Here is a 16,405-nt window from a genome sequence, read left to right on the forward strand (position 1 = left end):
TGTTTGGTTTTATAACATTACGGGCAGTGTTGCCATTTTACGACAAAGGTTGCTAGAGTAGAATAAAAAATATTTAATTCCTGACTAACAATATTGTGCAACTTGTTAACGTTAATAAGCGTTTAATCTGTATATTTTTTATCCTTTTGTAGATCTAACTTACTAAAGACCTAGAATTTAAATCTAAGTTTAGTTGCATAAATAGATTTAGTTAATAATTTGAAGCGTAAACCAAATGTTAGCAATCATCGCACACTTGAAGCCGAAATGAGCCCATAAAATATTTTAATATAGCAATTATGTCCAGGTCGACTAGAATTATATTCTTTATAGGTACTTTGATATAAGAACCCTCAAATTAGCCAAGTTAGTTTTTTTTATTTATCCAACGTTGCAACCCCCCCTAATTTTATGCAAGTTATAAGCTGATGCTTTAAATGATTAAAGCCAGTTGACACCCAGCATCAAACAAAGAGTTTCATTCATTTGGTCATAATAAAAATATAGTAAATTCTTTAATATTAACAATCTTAATTGATTAGAAACAATCAACTTACCAGTAACAGATAAAAAGTAGCATATTTCAAGCTCTTAAACGTCTCGAAATGAAACCAAATACCCCTACATCCGACAAAATGCCTCAAACGGCAACAGTGCCTACGGGTACAAGCGGCTATAAAGTCTGAAATGAGCGCCGAATTGTCGAAAGCGAGTCGAAAAAGCTGGAAACAAACACTTCCATTAGAGAGTTTACTTAATGAAGCAAACCAGGCGCGCTCTAACTCGCACTAAGAGTTAGAACAAACATGTGCTATTATTTCCTTTCGTTAGCCGTGCTTGTGGGAGATCACCGCCCACTGACTGCCCACGACCAAAAGCTATGAACTGATCCATCCGCGATACACTTCACACATTTGTCTCCCGAGTGCCATTCGTCCTGGCTTCGACTTCAGGTCAAAGGTTAGTGTAAAACTCGCTTAGTCTGTACGGTGAGCTAAATTACGCTATCTATTATGTTCACAATCGTATTGCGTCGTTAGTTCGACAGTAATCTGCTTGATACTTAATAAAAAAACATATATTCTTTTGTGAATAAATGAAATGACTGTAAAATTATTATGAAAAAGACGCAATGTATTAGACCTATTTAAAAGTCTCTTATAACAATTAAAGCCGATGTAACCGATCGTGACCTATGTGTACATCGTATGTTGTATAAATAAAATGGTCTGCTTAATTGATAAACATTTTATAGATAATATTATAAAAGACCTTCACAATTCATACTGCAAAGTATTTAAACTTTCTAAGTCTATTAATGCGCAAGGCACTCGGAAAGTTTAAACTTACGATAAATACCTGTCTAGTTGAAAAACTATTTCTAGTTATGTACACAGAACAGTTAATGAACTATTTTCTAGAAAAGTAATCTTAAAAATTTGTTGATATTAGGTTTAATTGTTTATATAAGCCAGTATACAGTACACTGCATATTCCCTTGGTTAATCTTGTTAATAATTGATAGACCAATATTAGAACAGAACCATTCCTCAGGCTATTCCAATAAATTATGGCTTGTACGTGGTACTAGGATAAACAAACAGGTATCAAATACGATGCAATTTGCCTTTCACAAAGTGCACGAGAAGGAGCCTACTCGCGAGTCACGATATGAGAGCAGCCAACGAGCAAGTTTATAGGGCAAGCTGCGGCGGCCGACCCCTCCGCCCCTTGCTTCACGCTGCTACCCCCCCGCGCCCCGCCACATCCACTCAGTCAGCCGCCGATCGTGAACTGCGGAGCGCGCGTCGTCGTCTCTCAAAACTCCCCTTTGCCCCTCTGTATAATCGCGCGATCTTCGCAAGTAACCAAAGGATACGAAACCAGTGCGAAAATTGTCATACGTGTTTTGTGCAAATTGTAATAAGTGATATCAAGTTTAAGTGCATTGTTGTGAACAAAAGTGGAGCCAGCCGGTTTGGTTGCATGCCGGGACCCGCTTGTCGCTCGCCACTCGCCGTGCTTTCTAAACGACCCACACTCGAAACTTTACAACATGAATTTCAGATGAATAGGATATGCGAATAGAGGTATGCTTGTCCAATATTGCACGCATGTTGTGTATAAAGCAATCAAAAACAAAATTAATGTCTCATATATAGAACTTTGCGCTGAATTGAACATAGTTCTAGTTGTGACACACACACTACATTACTCATAAAACTAAGAATAACCTTAAGTTAGAAACACGTTAGTACATAAACTTGTCACCGATTTGCTCTTAATTTTTGAGTTAGGCAATGATCTAAGGAAGTCCTTATCTTTAAGCAGTTAACGGCCATGAACTAAATTTTACACCTCTTAATCTGTGGAGAAAAATGTTATTTATGGGTAGACAGTACACATATGAGTGAACAGATTGAATTTTAAACACGTTTAAATTTATTCGTATTACGTGTTAGTTCGGCATAAACATTCAAATACAGCCCTTACTTAAGCCCATAAGGGTTTGAATTATCGAATAATAATTGCCAAACCTATAGTTAAGCGATTATTAGAATAGTAATAATCCTGGCGATGTATGCATCGGATTAATACTCTATATATAAAATGATATAGCATCTAATAATTAAAATTCTCGTGTCACGGTGTTTGTATTTAAACTCCTCCTAAATGTCTCGACTGATTTCCGTGAAATTTCTGTGCCTATCGGTTAGGTCTGCTAATAGGACAATATATATTTTTCATGCCCCTAAATTTTAATTTTATTTTTATTTTTATTTTTTTATGATACAACATACAAAAATTCGTACAACCTGTAATGTTTAACCCTCTACGATCAACCCCTATTTTTTATTCGATTATTAAAAACTTATGACTTGAACTCTGGAGGCTTATACAGAGAAATATTCTCATAAAATCTTAATAAGTTTTCATTTTGGAAAGCCGAACGGTCTCTAGGGTAGCATAGCAAAATGTTCTATGTTTGTATGAACTAAAAAGTTAGGCTAAGTAAAATCACATTAAGGATAAACGAATTTCGTGGGGGCAGCTAGTCTGTATATATTATTTTTCTCTAAAATATAGTTTATTCTTAGTTTTGGTAAATGACATTATTCCTATAAACAACTTGGTATGATTATCGTGTTTATTACAATTGAGCAAGCGTGTAAATGTTTAGTCATCTGAGCCATTTCTTACGCTACCTAAAGTAACATGATAAAATCAAAGGATCTTATATAAGTAAATTTAAGTAGATGTTGAATTTGCTTTATCAAAATATAAAGGTATTAATTCTAGTGCGTGGAGGTAATAAATGTTATATCGTGTCAAAACAAAATGAACTGTAGAATTTATTAATTCGCTCAAATTGAGCTAGACTATGTATATATGTACCTGCTTTTTTATATGCATACTTTCGTATAATGTAACGAAGTGTATGTGAATAAATAAAAATGTATATAAAAACATTTTATCAATAGTAATAAATTGTCGGTGTTTTTTTGCGATTTCTTAATATTTCGTTCCCAAAAACAAGGTTTACAAAGCTGCTCAATTCGAGCACACTCATTCGGGCTTTTAAAAGTAATCAAAACAGGTTCATTTTGCAACAGATGGACTGAGACAGCTGATGCTCGCAGGAAATTATAATGCCCTTTTTTGTCTACAAAAATTGAATACGCAGTCATTAGCAAGATATTTTTGAATCATCTGTTATGATACAACATTTGTAAGAAAATTATGTTTTATGTATAAAAATGATTTTCTGGTTTAAAAAACAGAAGTGTTGGCTTAGTGGCTTTGGCGTGTGACTCTCAATCCTGATGTGGTAGGTTCGAACCCTGTCTGTGCATCAATGGCATCTTCAGGTCCCAAAATAACCATATATATCACAGCCGGCTTTTCACCTAATTGCCTATTAGAAAAAGCAAATACACTCGAACACCACTGTTTTAAATAACTATTCAATATGTTAAAATAAAAAATAATAGATAAATAGTCGAAAATTAATTAAAAATTAATTTTAATACTTACTATACAAAGATCAAAATAGGCGCAAGAATGGTGCAATCCCTTTATCACAAACAACACAAGTAATCAAAGCGAATAATATTATACATACTGTCGCTTATACACTTTTAATTATTTTAATCAAGACTAACATGTTTTCATATAATATGGCTCCATCATTAGAACGAGTTGTGTAGGAAGTTAATAATACAGTCTAAAGAGATAACTTATACTATAACTTTAAACCTAGTTATTTTGTATTCGTAATTATTTTCGAATGAAATGTAAGGAAATTATCAGATATAAGAGGTTTTATGAGGTAACATGCATAGTCGAGACTAAGAGAACTATGACTCCTGTATGTCTTTCCAACACTTATGTATATAACGGGAAGAACAGTACTTATCCAGAGCTGGATATATTCGGTAGTGAGCTGATAAATTTGAGAAAGCATTGTTATGTGCCTTTCTCATACCTCACCCGCTGTTTTGCTCGTAATTTTTTTACTTAACAAACGCAAAAAAATACTAGTATTATTTTTTATACAATATATATTTGTATTGTATTGTTTTTGTAACATGTATGTTCACCATAATTATCAAATATTTTAGAAAAAATAGCTCGTATTATTATTTTATATTTTACTGTATTGTTCCGTAAAAAAACTGTAAAAGATCTTTTGACTTTTTTATAACTTGTATTTATACATTTATAACTCTAGATCGTGACCGTATAATTAGTAAGATTTTTTTTATCGTTACTTCTTTCTGTGTCTCGAACTATTTCTTATGTTAAACATACACTTTTATATTTCATACTCTCATAGTCTCTAGCCTCACTTCGCTCTAGAAATCTCGACTATAAATCTCATCATTACTTCAGATAAGTAATGTATTTAGGGGGTTATTGAAGCCATTACAAATATAAGCCGTGCTGTTTTTAAAGAATGAAGTATATAAATTTAGTTTTAAAATAGATTCAACTTTACGCTAAAAACGTCTCACTGCCGTGTTTTTAATTAGTGGTTAAAAGATCGGGTATTGAATTACGATGCTGATTATAACATCAATAAAATTGATAGAAATATTATTGAGAACGGTTGTAAGCTACTATACGAAGAAAGTAACTGAACGCAAAAATTCAATGAATTCCTTATAAGGCATGCTATTGTTGGAGCCTCCTTCAGACCCTAACACTGATATTTTGCAGTATTTTGGGCGTGGACAGTGTCACAGATAAATTATATAATAAAACGATAACTTATTTAAAATAAATTTTCAGCTTTACTCAGACCCATAGTATAATTTGTGTTACTGGTCTAAAAAAATGTGTGCGTGTACTAGTGTACACACGTAAGAAGTGAAACTTCTTTATGACCTTATTTTACGAAAAATGAACTACTATATGCAACTTTATTTTGTAAAGGTAATTGGTTAAATAAAGTTAAATTAGATCAAGTTTAACAAAAGGCTTTTACCATTGACATGAATACAAATCATACAATTATATCATTTTACCTTGTTACTACTAAGATTATTACAGAATTTCATTATTTGTAATATAGTTATTACTATTATTGTTATCGTTATTATGTATTTTTGTTATCAATGGCTTTGAATTTCCTTCGGAATCAACCGTGGTAGGGACAAGAAAAACATGGCCCAATCAATGTGACGCGTAACCGAAAAATGTGACGGTAAATTTGTTTCCAACGCCGATAAGGAAGTTTCACTTCAGAAAACGGAATTTAAGTCTACTATCAATAAAACATTACAACATTTACTTCTTTGCTAAAACTAAATAATGCTGTAGGTTTGACAGTTCTAAATCGATTCTATCTAAAAATCACAGAAAATTAATCGGAATTTCTTTCTCATTGTTTTTCTATAAAACTTTATTAATCGCCCAATCCCATTTTATATATATTTGACTTTGTATTAATGCCAGAAACCCTCATATGATGCTGGTATTTAAAGTATCTGCACAATTGGCGTGACGGCATCTTCATCTAAGTTAATTCTAATTGCCTTTATGGCGGAGGTCGTCGTGTTAAATTGACAATTAACATGCAGCCGTGCCTCGTCTCGTTCTTTCATGATAACGTATTGATAACTAGGTTACACTTAAAAGTTTATTTTCACTCGTTTTACTGGTGGCGTTGCGTCATGCGTACGGCCCTGAGGGCATACCAGGCTCCAAAGTCCACAATGTGGGTTTATTGCAAGTTTTTATACGTGTATTTTAAAAGATGCTCGTGAAACATATCACGTTTCACAGACTAGACGGTCTTTCGTCTCAGTCTTTAGATTTGACATAACGGAACTATTGCTTAGTCTCCATCTTATCCTAAGTCAGCCGAGTACAATAGAAATATCAGATCTTTCGTGAGACCTTGATTAAGATAATTAGGACTGTGGTGTATCGCCTCTTTGATAATTAAGTTACTGGCCGGTAAGCCAGTGAGATTAAACTCTCATCATCAATCAATCAACATTATGTCATTAATAAAAAAAATTGAGATATAGACAACAATGCATTTAATTTCTTTACGTATATTTAATATTGGCGACGATTTTTAAACCCACGATCACGATATTAATGATGGAAAAAGAAAAAAAAAACAGCGGAGTACCCAAAGCTGGTTACTCACTAGAGTAGAAAAATGATCGAGAGCGTCGAAGTCTGACGAGGACATCGATGCTCGCTCTGAGAGCCTTAATACAGCGATAAAGTCTCTACGAGAGCTTCAGCAAACGATCGAAGACCACACCGTCGACCAGCATGACGAGACCGCTTACGAGCAAGAACAGGAGTACAGATACGATTTCGAAGAGCTGTACACAACAAGGACATTTATCCAGAACTAATTGACTCACTCATAAGTTGTAAATTAAGTATTTAAAAATCGAATTTCCAATAAATTTTCTCGTCCACTAAGTTCAACCAATGTTGCTCTAGTCGGGTAAAACGCCATCTTGTTTGGCAACACGAAATTCACATAAACGAGGTGTTTGTAATATATTTATGCTTAAAATACATCAATAAAAAATTGGCCCTTGAATGGCAATGAACAAAGGTTTAATTGAGAGCACAAAGTTTTCTTTAATTCTTTGCTTCTAGTGTGCCTTAGTCTATAGAAGCCGTTAAGACCATGAGAAAACTGGTATTTCAAGATTGTTACGTTCAGTCTGTGAATGCATTAATTATTTGGAATAGAGAATTTAAAACGAGCACATGGAATTGCCATTAAAGGCAGCTCCCGCAGACCATAGACACCCTTGTTAGTGGGTGTGGTGCCTGCATTTCAGGGAGGAGTTTATTTTCTAATCTTTAGAGGTCGTATCTCCCAGGATATTTCCTAGGATACCCAAGCCATCAAAGGAAATGCCTAGACAAGCGCACTGTGAATCTTATCACTGATAACGTATCTAGCTAATTCTATAAAACGAGCACTGCAAATAGTATTACAACATTTATATTTGAAGAATCTAAATAATCTTATACTAAACAAATGTACTATTTATTTTCGAGTAAAGTAAGGTAATAATAATCTTCTATAAAGCCTCTGTTTTCTCAAACAAAGTAACCAAATATAGAATTGATACGCTCTTTTCTTTACCTAAATTCGAATTAGTTCGAAGATACGTCAGTGGGTATTTGGTTGCATATTGTTGTGTGTATGTGTGCGCGGCACAGACTGCCTTACTAAACGCTTAGTTGTGGAACGACGGACGAGGTGAATCAGGTTGAATTTCGTATTGCGCCTCGATGATGAAGACCTTATTCATAATTGAGCTCTTTTAACTAAAGTTTTTAGGATTCTTTATAAGAATTCAATTTAGTGATCAAGTCACCCATTAAACAGTTGGTACCTGCGATGTTTTGAATTAACAAAACCTTTTCAACACACTTAAGTTACTGACGATTCTCCGTTATAAAACATATTTGGCAATAACTCTCAATAATAGAAACAGTCCTTTGTCACTTCCTCGAAAACTTAAGACAGTGCTTACTTAGAACTTTTAGGTCGTAAACCTCGCCGGATATAACTAGTTATTGTTAGCTGGTATTGGCTGTCGACAGCTGTGCGAACAACACATCTTGGTACCTGCCAGAATCTACCTGCGTCCCTGCGTTTATTCTTTTCACCTATATAGAGATTCTTTGAGTTGTCGGTAATAAAATTGGCGGCTTTGTGTGCACATTTTTACAAGTACAGACATGTCTAGAGGCTATAAGTATGATTGTTTCTTTTTTACATTGAGCTCTTTTTGCAGACCCCGAAGACTAATAGCTATTTTTTACCTGTATCTATATTGAGTAGTTATAAGCTCTGTATTCTATTTTTGTTAAGTTAATAGTTTATTCGGGTTGTCTGGAAGAATATGCTTTTAGCAGTTAATCACATCCTTTATCTGAAATTAATATTTTGTCTTTATTATTGGTTAATTGTTTACTTTAGATCCATTCTTAATCCTGGAACGGTGCACACGGGCCAATCCGTAGTGATCACAGTTTTTTGGGGTTTTTTATCTTGCTGTAATTAATATTATTTTGAAGGATATAAATGGATGGAGGTCTAACAATTTGATAGATTCCTGTAACTGTTTTGGGTTTATTGTTATTATTCGCGGCTTAGTGCACCCAGTGGCACGTCAAAGTGTTTTACGATGCACAAATATAAATAATATTAGTCACATTTTAGGGCCTGATGTCTTGCCGGCGAATCGTGTTGGGCTTGGGTGCAAGAAATTGCAACCCTTCTATAAAGGCTTTTAAGGCGATTGCAATGTAATGAAAGATGGTTGCTTTAGCAGCCAGTCACGGGGTCTCTTGGTAGAATGCTTACGCGACCCCAAGTTACCCCAACAGTGACCTGATCGGTGGGAGGGGTTTAGTGGGTAGGGCTTTTAGAGCGAGTCCCACACTCAGTGCGGAAATGCATTCCCCTCATTAAAAAAAGGGCCTGGTGTCTAGAACGCCAATGTCAATAGATTCATTCTTAATACGATCCATGTTTAAAAATGTAATTGTAATTGGCAGCATAGAAAATAATGGCCGGGGTTGTAACGCACGATCTCTGGGTTGAGTCAAACGTAAAATTGCTTTTTTTTAATCCAATTTAATTAAGGGTTTTAATGGTAATGCCAGAATTGGTTTGTGTGTAAAAATTTTGTAAGCGTAATCGCTTACAAAATTTTTACACACAAACCAAAGAATTACAGGAAGTAATTATTAAGTCATTTTAAATATACTCGGCCTTTATTGCGTTTTTATGAACATGTTTTGCGAACAGGTGGCAAATGGGCACACATGACGCAGTTGGCTCGAGAGTCCGTTGCCGGCCTTTTATTAATTTTTTACACTCTTGAACGACCTAAGTCGAATTGGCTTCCAGACACTACTGGGGGTGGCTGGTTCTACATAGTGGTGCGTGGCTAAAACTGCCTTACTAAACGCTCAGTTGGACGTTGAGGTGATACGGGTGGATTTTTGTATTCCGCCTCGACGTCCGATGATGAAGACCTTCAGAAGAATTCATAGTTTCCCTCTTTTACTTAAAGTTTCTTTCGTTAACATAGCTTTTACACATTTAAACAAAACACTTTTTTAGCGGATTGAAGCTATGTATATATATTTATAATTATTTTACATAATTTTACAGCATGCGTGTTCACGGTGACTGAAGACAAAAGGTGTTGAATGTCAAAAAGTATCACAGCTGTAGAGAAAGTTATATTATCTGTATTTATTTCCCGGGAGTTGATATCGACTAAAAGATGACGACGGGTTTTTGCAGAAATGACTCACGGTGTCCTCTATTTTCGCGGATTGTTTGTCTTGGGGTTTTAGTTTGGATATTATTGGTTCCAGCTTCAATATGGTAACAAGGTCTTTAAACTTAGTACTTTGTAGGATATAGTATTCGTATCTTTCACAGGGTTGTGAAATGTTCAATATAGTGACCTATAATCCATTGACAAATTTGTTACCATTGTGAGGATTGAATTCAATAACAAGTATTAACATAGTATGTCGATATGTCAAACGTTTAGTGTAGTCTATCATTATAATTACTATTATTCTCTTTACCAATGTTTTAATTTATTTATCGTTCAATTTACAAACATCGAAAAAAAGAGCATTGACAACTTGTTTAAATATTTTTTAAAAAAGAAAAACCTTTTTTTCTCTCCATAACCGGAGGTCGGCAGTCACTCTCGTGACGCGTGTCTTGCCTATACCAGATGCAGCAACTACCGCAGTCACAATACCCGTCCACTCCCTAACCCATGTATGTTCCTTCTACCAATAGTTTACACTGGATTTTACCATTATTTATTTAGGAACCTATATTACACATTTGCCAAAAGGGCGTTCCCATCACAAAACTACTGATTCGATGTTGATAAATATCGATTCCTTTAGTTTGACTGGCTTAATAAGGACTGGCTTGTCTTTTAGTTGCCAAGAAATGTATCGACCATCATACACACTTGCGTGATTGAGAGCACTTGGAAACTTAAAAATAATGAGATTCCAAAATTATCACACGCACAACTTTGAAGTCGTATATTAACATTACAACAATAACAAGAATACAGAATGACGGCAGTGCGAAAAAAACATTTATACTAGATTCTCGGTCTATAAATTTACTAGATATATATACGAGACATCCTTCTAATCATAGTAAAAGATGTTAAAGAGAGATATTTTCAGGATTTTATAGTCAATTATAACATAGAGGCTAGACCAAGGTGAAGTACGCATATAGATTGAATCAATAATCGTGCACCTATTGTAAAACGGCCTATATTACAAAACGTCTAAACTTCAATTTTTGCTCATAGAGTCGACTACATACCATGATTAATCCATGATATGATTCCTTAATAGCCGCGATTAGATAAAGCATTCTAAGTGACAAACAAAATATTCAAGGGCCGGAAACTCACCTTTGGTGACATTCGGCTGCTCTTACTGCCTTTAATGGATGCTCCGTGACCATTCCATTTGTTATTTGATATAAAACTAGCAAGTGTTTTTTTTTTAAATTTGGAATTCATTGAAAACGTCTGTCTAATTATGAATATTAATTGTGTCGATTGATTTATTTTGTATCGACAGTAGGTTCACTGTTACGAGTCCCTAAGATCAGAGTGAGTGAAGCGCGAAGGTCAGGCCGATGACCGGTGCGCAGGCGCCGCTAGTGACGTCATCATACGCGCTCTATTGCTGCAGCCGGTTGCCTCTAACTGAACTTCAGAACTACCGTAATATTTAATGTTTTGCTATAGGAAATATTAAACTTCTAATACAATTAATTTAATTAGTTCTTAATTAGTCCCTACCATAATTATAATTAGGTATTTTAAAACTCTACTGTCAACCTACATTTTTTATTTAAAAAAAATATATAAATACTAATATGTGGCGGAAATGAGAAAATTATTGAACTATTATTGTAAAATTTTAAAAAATCTCATTACAAAGACGTGAAAATTGCGCCATGTTCTGTGCCAATCTATATTTTAAAATCACAACAAAATTTTATATGTTTGTTGACGCTTCATACATTTATGACAACGCATGTGCCTTAAATCTTTTATTTAAAATATGTATATTATTTTTTACTGCACTTATGAAAGCTCCATCTAGCGACAATCGCCCTAAATAAAACATTGTTTCACGAGCTATTACCTTACAAAACATTTTCGTAGCGTGGTGTAAGTGTAACAACCATAAGTAATAATAAATCCTTGATTCTTAGTCTAGGCTTTAGCCTTTAGCCTGTAATCGTTCCATACAAGGTCTGATCGCAAATAGGTGCTTCATACGTTTTCCATATTTTGTATGAGCTATTGCTAGTATACCGAATATATATAATGCGCTGAGAGCGCGTTAAAGCCTCAGTCCTGTCTGATTTCAACCATAACTTGAATCACATTAAAACAATACTCGACACAGTTTCCGTTTGTAAATAGGAAGAAAGCAAAAGTATGCGAGGTCTAGAAGCGATTATTATTCAGCACGCTCCCACCGCTATTGTTTTGTTCACAACAAACACGCCGCCTGTACACGTTCATACAACGAGATATCACCAACATATCACAATACCAGAACTGTGCAATTATTGTTACGTTGCTGAAGAATATTTTTTACAATACAACATACAAACTATGGGTACTGATAGCAATTACGTCTAATAATCTATTGCTGTTTAATAATAATAAGTTGTTTACGTGGGTAACATTGAAAATGTTTAGAACTGGCCAGTTAGAAACATTGCTAATAAAAACTTTTTTGAATTTCAATTTGAGAACTCTTTGGTAACCTAATATAGTATATTGCATTCATTTGTTATTTGTTTTTGTGAGCCTTTAAGGTACGGTGAAAGCGTACGAAAATGCCACAAAAGAGACCCCTAAGGAAGAATGGGCCCACTGCTTTTCTCAGTGGTTCCATCGAATGCGACGATTTATACAGAGGAACGGAGATTACTTCGAAAAACAATAAAAGTATTGGCAACTTTCTACATTAAGCCGTTTTTCGTTAAACATTTTCAGTGTTACTACTTACCTAGGTATTTGCAAAAAAAAAGTAGGTACATTCAGATTGATAAATTATAAAAAAAAATAAGTTATTTATAATTAAAAGGCCTTTATTATTATTAAAAGTTAAGTGAGTAAAAGAATCATAAATTTGGTTTTGATTTAAAAATCTGATATAAATATAATACAAATGGACTCCATAAACTTTATTCATAATACAACTATATTTACAAGTCAGTCTTTGATCTGTTTCTGTAGATCTGGAATAAAACCCTAAATTAGTACTCTTTTACTTTAATTTAAAAAAAAATACAAACTTGCCAACCCAACTTATTAACCTTTTATTAATAGTATATTTAATCAGCGTATTTTGTTTTCAGCGCTTGGAATCCAATCATCTAATTGTCTGCGCTTCATGAGGTATGTATATGTAATACATACATTTAAAAATTAAGAAAAGGTGTGTAAAAGAGTATTTTAAAATACTTTATAATGTATTGTGTTAATGTATTTATAAACAATAAATATTTTGTTATATATAATATAGGTATAGTGATTTGTTCCTTAACTCTGAGTAATATAAAAAAATACTCCGTAATTAAATATAAATATTTATTGTAGTATATCTACAATTAATATACAGAACTGAGCTTAGATATCTAAAAGGCGGCAAATAAGGATGTTTTATAACTCTGTTTGCAATTTTATTTGAACTTAATAGAATAAGTTTTACAATATACAACAACTTAATTTTGATCGATTTTATTTTACAGACAGCCGGATGAGGAATGGCGAGTGCGCGCGCGCTGCTCTTGCTGGCGGCGCTATGCAGCGCGCGCGGTGCGGGGCCAGGCCCGCCTCAATTTTCGCGCTCAATTTTCAACGTGAGCATACCGGAAAACAGCCCACCGCGGACCTTCGCCGATCAACCTGCCGGTACCGAGGCATTTGGCCTGCGCCTCCCAGAACAAGGCACGCGCGTGCGCGCTCGTATCCGTCACGGTGACCGCGACAAACTGTTCAAGTTGGAAGAACAGGTAGTCGGAGACTTCTGCTTTCTATCCGTGCGCACACGAGCCGGACACACGGCTGTTCTCAACCGTGAACGTCGCGATCATTACATGCTAGCAGTGCGCGCAACTGCAACATCGCCTGATGGATCACAATTTGAGGCTGATACGCTCGTCGCCGTCACTGTTTCCGACGAGAACGATTTAAGTCCTCTTTTCTATCCTACCGAATATGAAGTATACGTGGCCGAAGACGCTCCTCTGCATTCAAGTGTCCTTCGAGTAACAGCTGAAGATGCGGATTTGGGAATTAACGGCGAAATTTACTACAGCCTGGCGGAACACACGGAAATCTTTGCGATCCATCCTACCAGCGGAGTTTTGACTGTAACGCGAAGTTTATCTTTCGCGGAGAAAACACGTCATGATATCGACGTGCTGGCACACGATCGAGCATCTTTGCTATCCCTAGGAGAAAAAGCCCCTGCTGCAAGAGCGTCCGTTATAGTTAACGTCAAACAAGCAAATTTATATGCTCCAGAATTAAGTGTCAGAAAACTTCCTGAACTGATTGAAAATTCTACGGCCGAAACGTACGCTATCATAGAGGTGAAAGATCGTGACGTAGGTGAACATGGTCGAATCGCTTATCTAGATATAGTGGACGGGGATCCTGACGGACACTTCAGAATTCGGCCTTCTTTGCAACCGGGTCAATATGACTTAGTAGTACATGCTCTTTTGGATCGAGAGAGCGCGCCTCATGGTTATAATGTGACTTTACGTGCCACTGACGCTGGACAGCCGCCACGCTCCTCCTATCTCACCTTACCCATCACATTAACCGATGTTAACGATAATGCGCCCGTATTTAGTAGAGAAGTGTATGAAGCTAGCATTCCTGAAACTGCACCGCCTAATACACCTGTGATCAGACTAAAAGTGACGGATCGAGATGAAGGGCAAAATGCCCTAGTGTACATTGAAATTGTTGGTGGAAACGAAGGTGGAGAATTTATTGTCAATCCTGATACCGGTGTTTTGTATACGGTTGTTCCTCTAGATGCTGAAGAGAAATTTTTATATACTCTTACAGTTTCAGCCATTGACCACGGAAATGCCGGAACTCGGAAACAGTCTTCGGCAAAAGTAAAAATTTCAATATTAGATGCCAACGATAACGATCCCGTATTTGAAAAAGATGAAATGGAAGTAACCATCGTAGAGAACGAAGCAAGTGGAGCTATCGTTGCGAGAGTAGTCGCTCGAGATGCTGACTCTGGAGAAAACGCATACATATCGTACAGCATTGCTAATTTACAACCGGTACCATTTGAAGTTGATCATTTTTCTGGTGCAGTTAGAACAACACGACTATTGGATTATGAAAGTATGCGACGGGAGTATACATTACAAATTCGAGCCAGCGATTGGGGCCTGCCATACCGGAGACAAGCTGAAATGAGACTAACCATCAGATTAAAAGACGTCAACGACAACAGACCTCAGTTTGAACGTGTGGATTGTGTTGGATACTTACCGCGGAGGCTTGCTATTGGTCACGAGATCGTAACATTATCAGCAATCGATTTCGATTCTGGAGACGCGGTGTCTTATCGAGTTGTCGGCGGTAATGAAGACAATTGTTTCTCTCTCGATACTACAACGGGAATATTGAGCTTATCTTGCGACCTTAGCGATATTCGAACTGAAACAAGAGTACTCAATGTAACGGCCACAGATGGAACCCATTTCGCTGACGCTGCATCGCTTACCCTGCACCTGGTTGCTGGTAACACTGTTAGCGGTAGCGCCGATCTGAGTAGCCTCGAATGTCGTGACACGGGCGTCGCACGGCGTCTCACGGACGTCCTTGCCGCGGCTGAGCGCAGCAACGCACCACTTGACTTCGCTGAGGACTTTCCGTTGGCTTCATCGCGCTTCGGTGAAAACCTACACTTTCCAGAATTCGTTGATTTTCCAATTGAGATAAAAGTTAATGAATCTGTTGCGCTTGGTACGTCTCTGGTAAGGTTGCACGCTCGAGATCGTGATCTCGGATACAACGGCCTCCTGGTGTATGCAATATCGGGAGGGGACGCTGACTCTGCCTTCCGGATAGATCCTGACACGGGAGAACTGAAAGTTATTGGATACCTAGATAGGGAACGGGAAAACGAATATTACCTGAACATATCAGTATACGACCTAGGCGTGCCGCAGCGGTCATCGTCTCGTCTCCTGCCAGTTACCGTGTTAGATGTCAACGACAATGCGCCTCGTTTTGAAAAGACCCTGGCAAGCTTTCGGGTTACAGAAAACGCCATTAACGGAACGGCGATATTTAGGGCGAATGCGACGGATCGAGACAGTGGGGACTTCGGAAAAGTGAGATACAGCATCAATAGCGGCAGCGATGGAGAATTTTGCGTTGACGCCGAGAGTGGCGTTGTGATGGTATGCGCCGCATTAGACCGTGAGAGGCGCGCTGTTTATGAACTTACTTTGCGCGCCGTTGATGGCGGCGGGCTTGCTGCAGAAGCAGCTGTGCGTGTGACCGTAGACGACGTTAACGACGTGGCACCGCGATTCGCGCTGGCATCATACAGCGCGCGCGTTCGCGAGGACGTACCCGTCGGCAGCGTGGTAGCTGTGCTGGAGGCCTTTGACCCCGATTTGGGTGCAGGTGGCCGTTTGGTCTACTCTCTACCAGACCAGGGTGCAGACGATCTGGTTTTTACCGTCGACTCCGCCTCGGGAACGTTACGTACTGCCCGCCGGCTAGACTACGAAGAGAGACAGGTATATATTAGTTTACAAATTAATAAT

At 36.9% G+C, this 16,405-nt stretch overlaps 1 protein-coding gene across 2 annotated transcripts in view; it reads left to right on the forward strand.

Moving 5' to 3' along the window:
* Positions 1 to 1,793: 1,793 nt before the first annotated feature.
* Positions 1,794 to 16,405, forward strand: part of LOC123710764 (fat-like cadherin-related tumor suppressor homolog) — a 38,289-nt gene continuing 23,677 nt past the window's right edge. For both annotated transcript variants that reach the window (XM_045662934.1, XM_045662935.1), the window contains exons 1-3: positions 1,794 to 2,090; positions 12,947 to 12,986; positions 13,340 to 16,378. In XM_045662934.1, the coding sequence (XP_045518890.1) occupies positions 13,355 to 16,378 (3,024 nt within the window). In that variant the 5' untranslated portion in view covers positions 1,794 to 2,090; positions 12,947 to 12,986; positions 13,340 to 13,354. The remainder of the gene's footprint in view (positions 2,091 to 12,946; positions 12,987 to 13,339; positions 16,379 to 16,405) is intronic.

The sequence above is a fragment of the Pieris brassicae genome, chromosome 6 (assembly GCF_905147105.1).
Source record: "Pieris brassicae chromosome 6, ilPieBrab1.1, whole genome shotgun sequence".
In the NCBI taxonomy this organism is placed as follows: Eukaryota; Metazoa; Arthropoda; class Insecta; order Lepidoptera; family Pieridae; genus Pieris; species Pieris brassicae.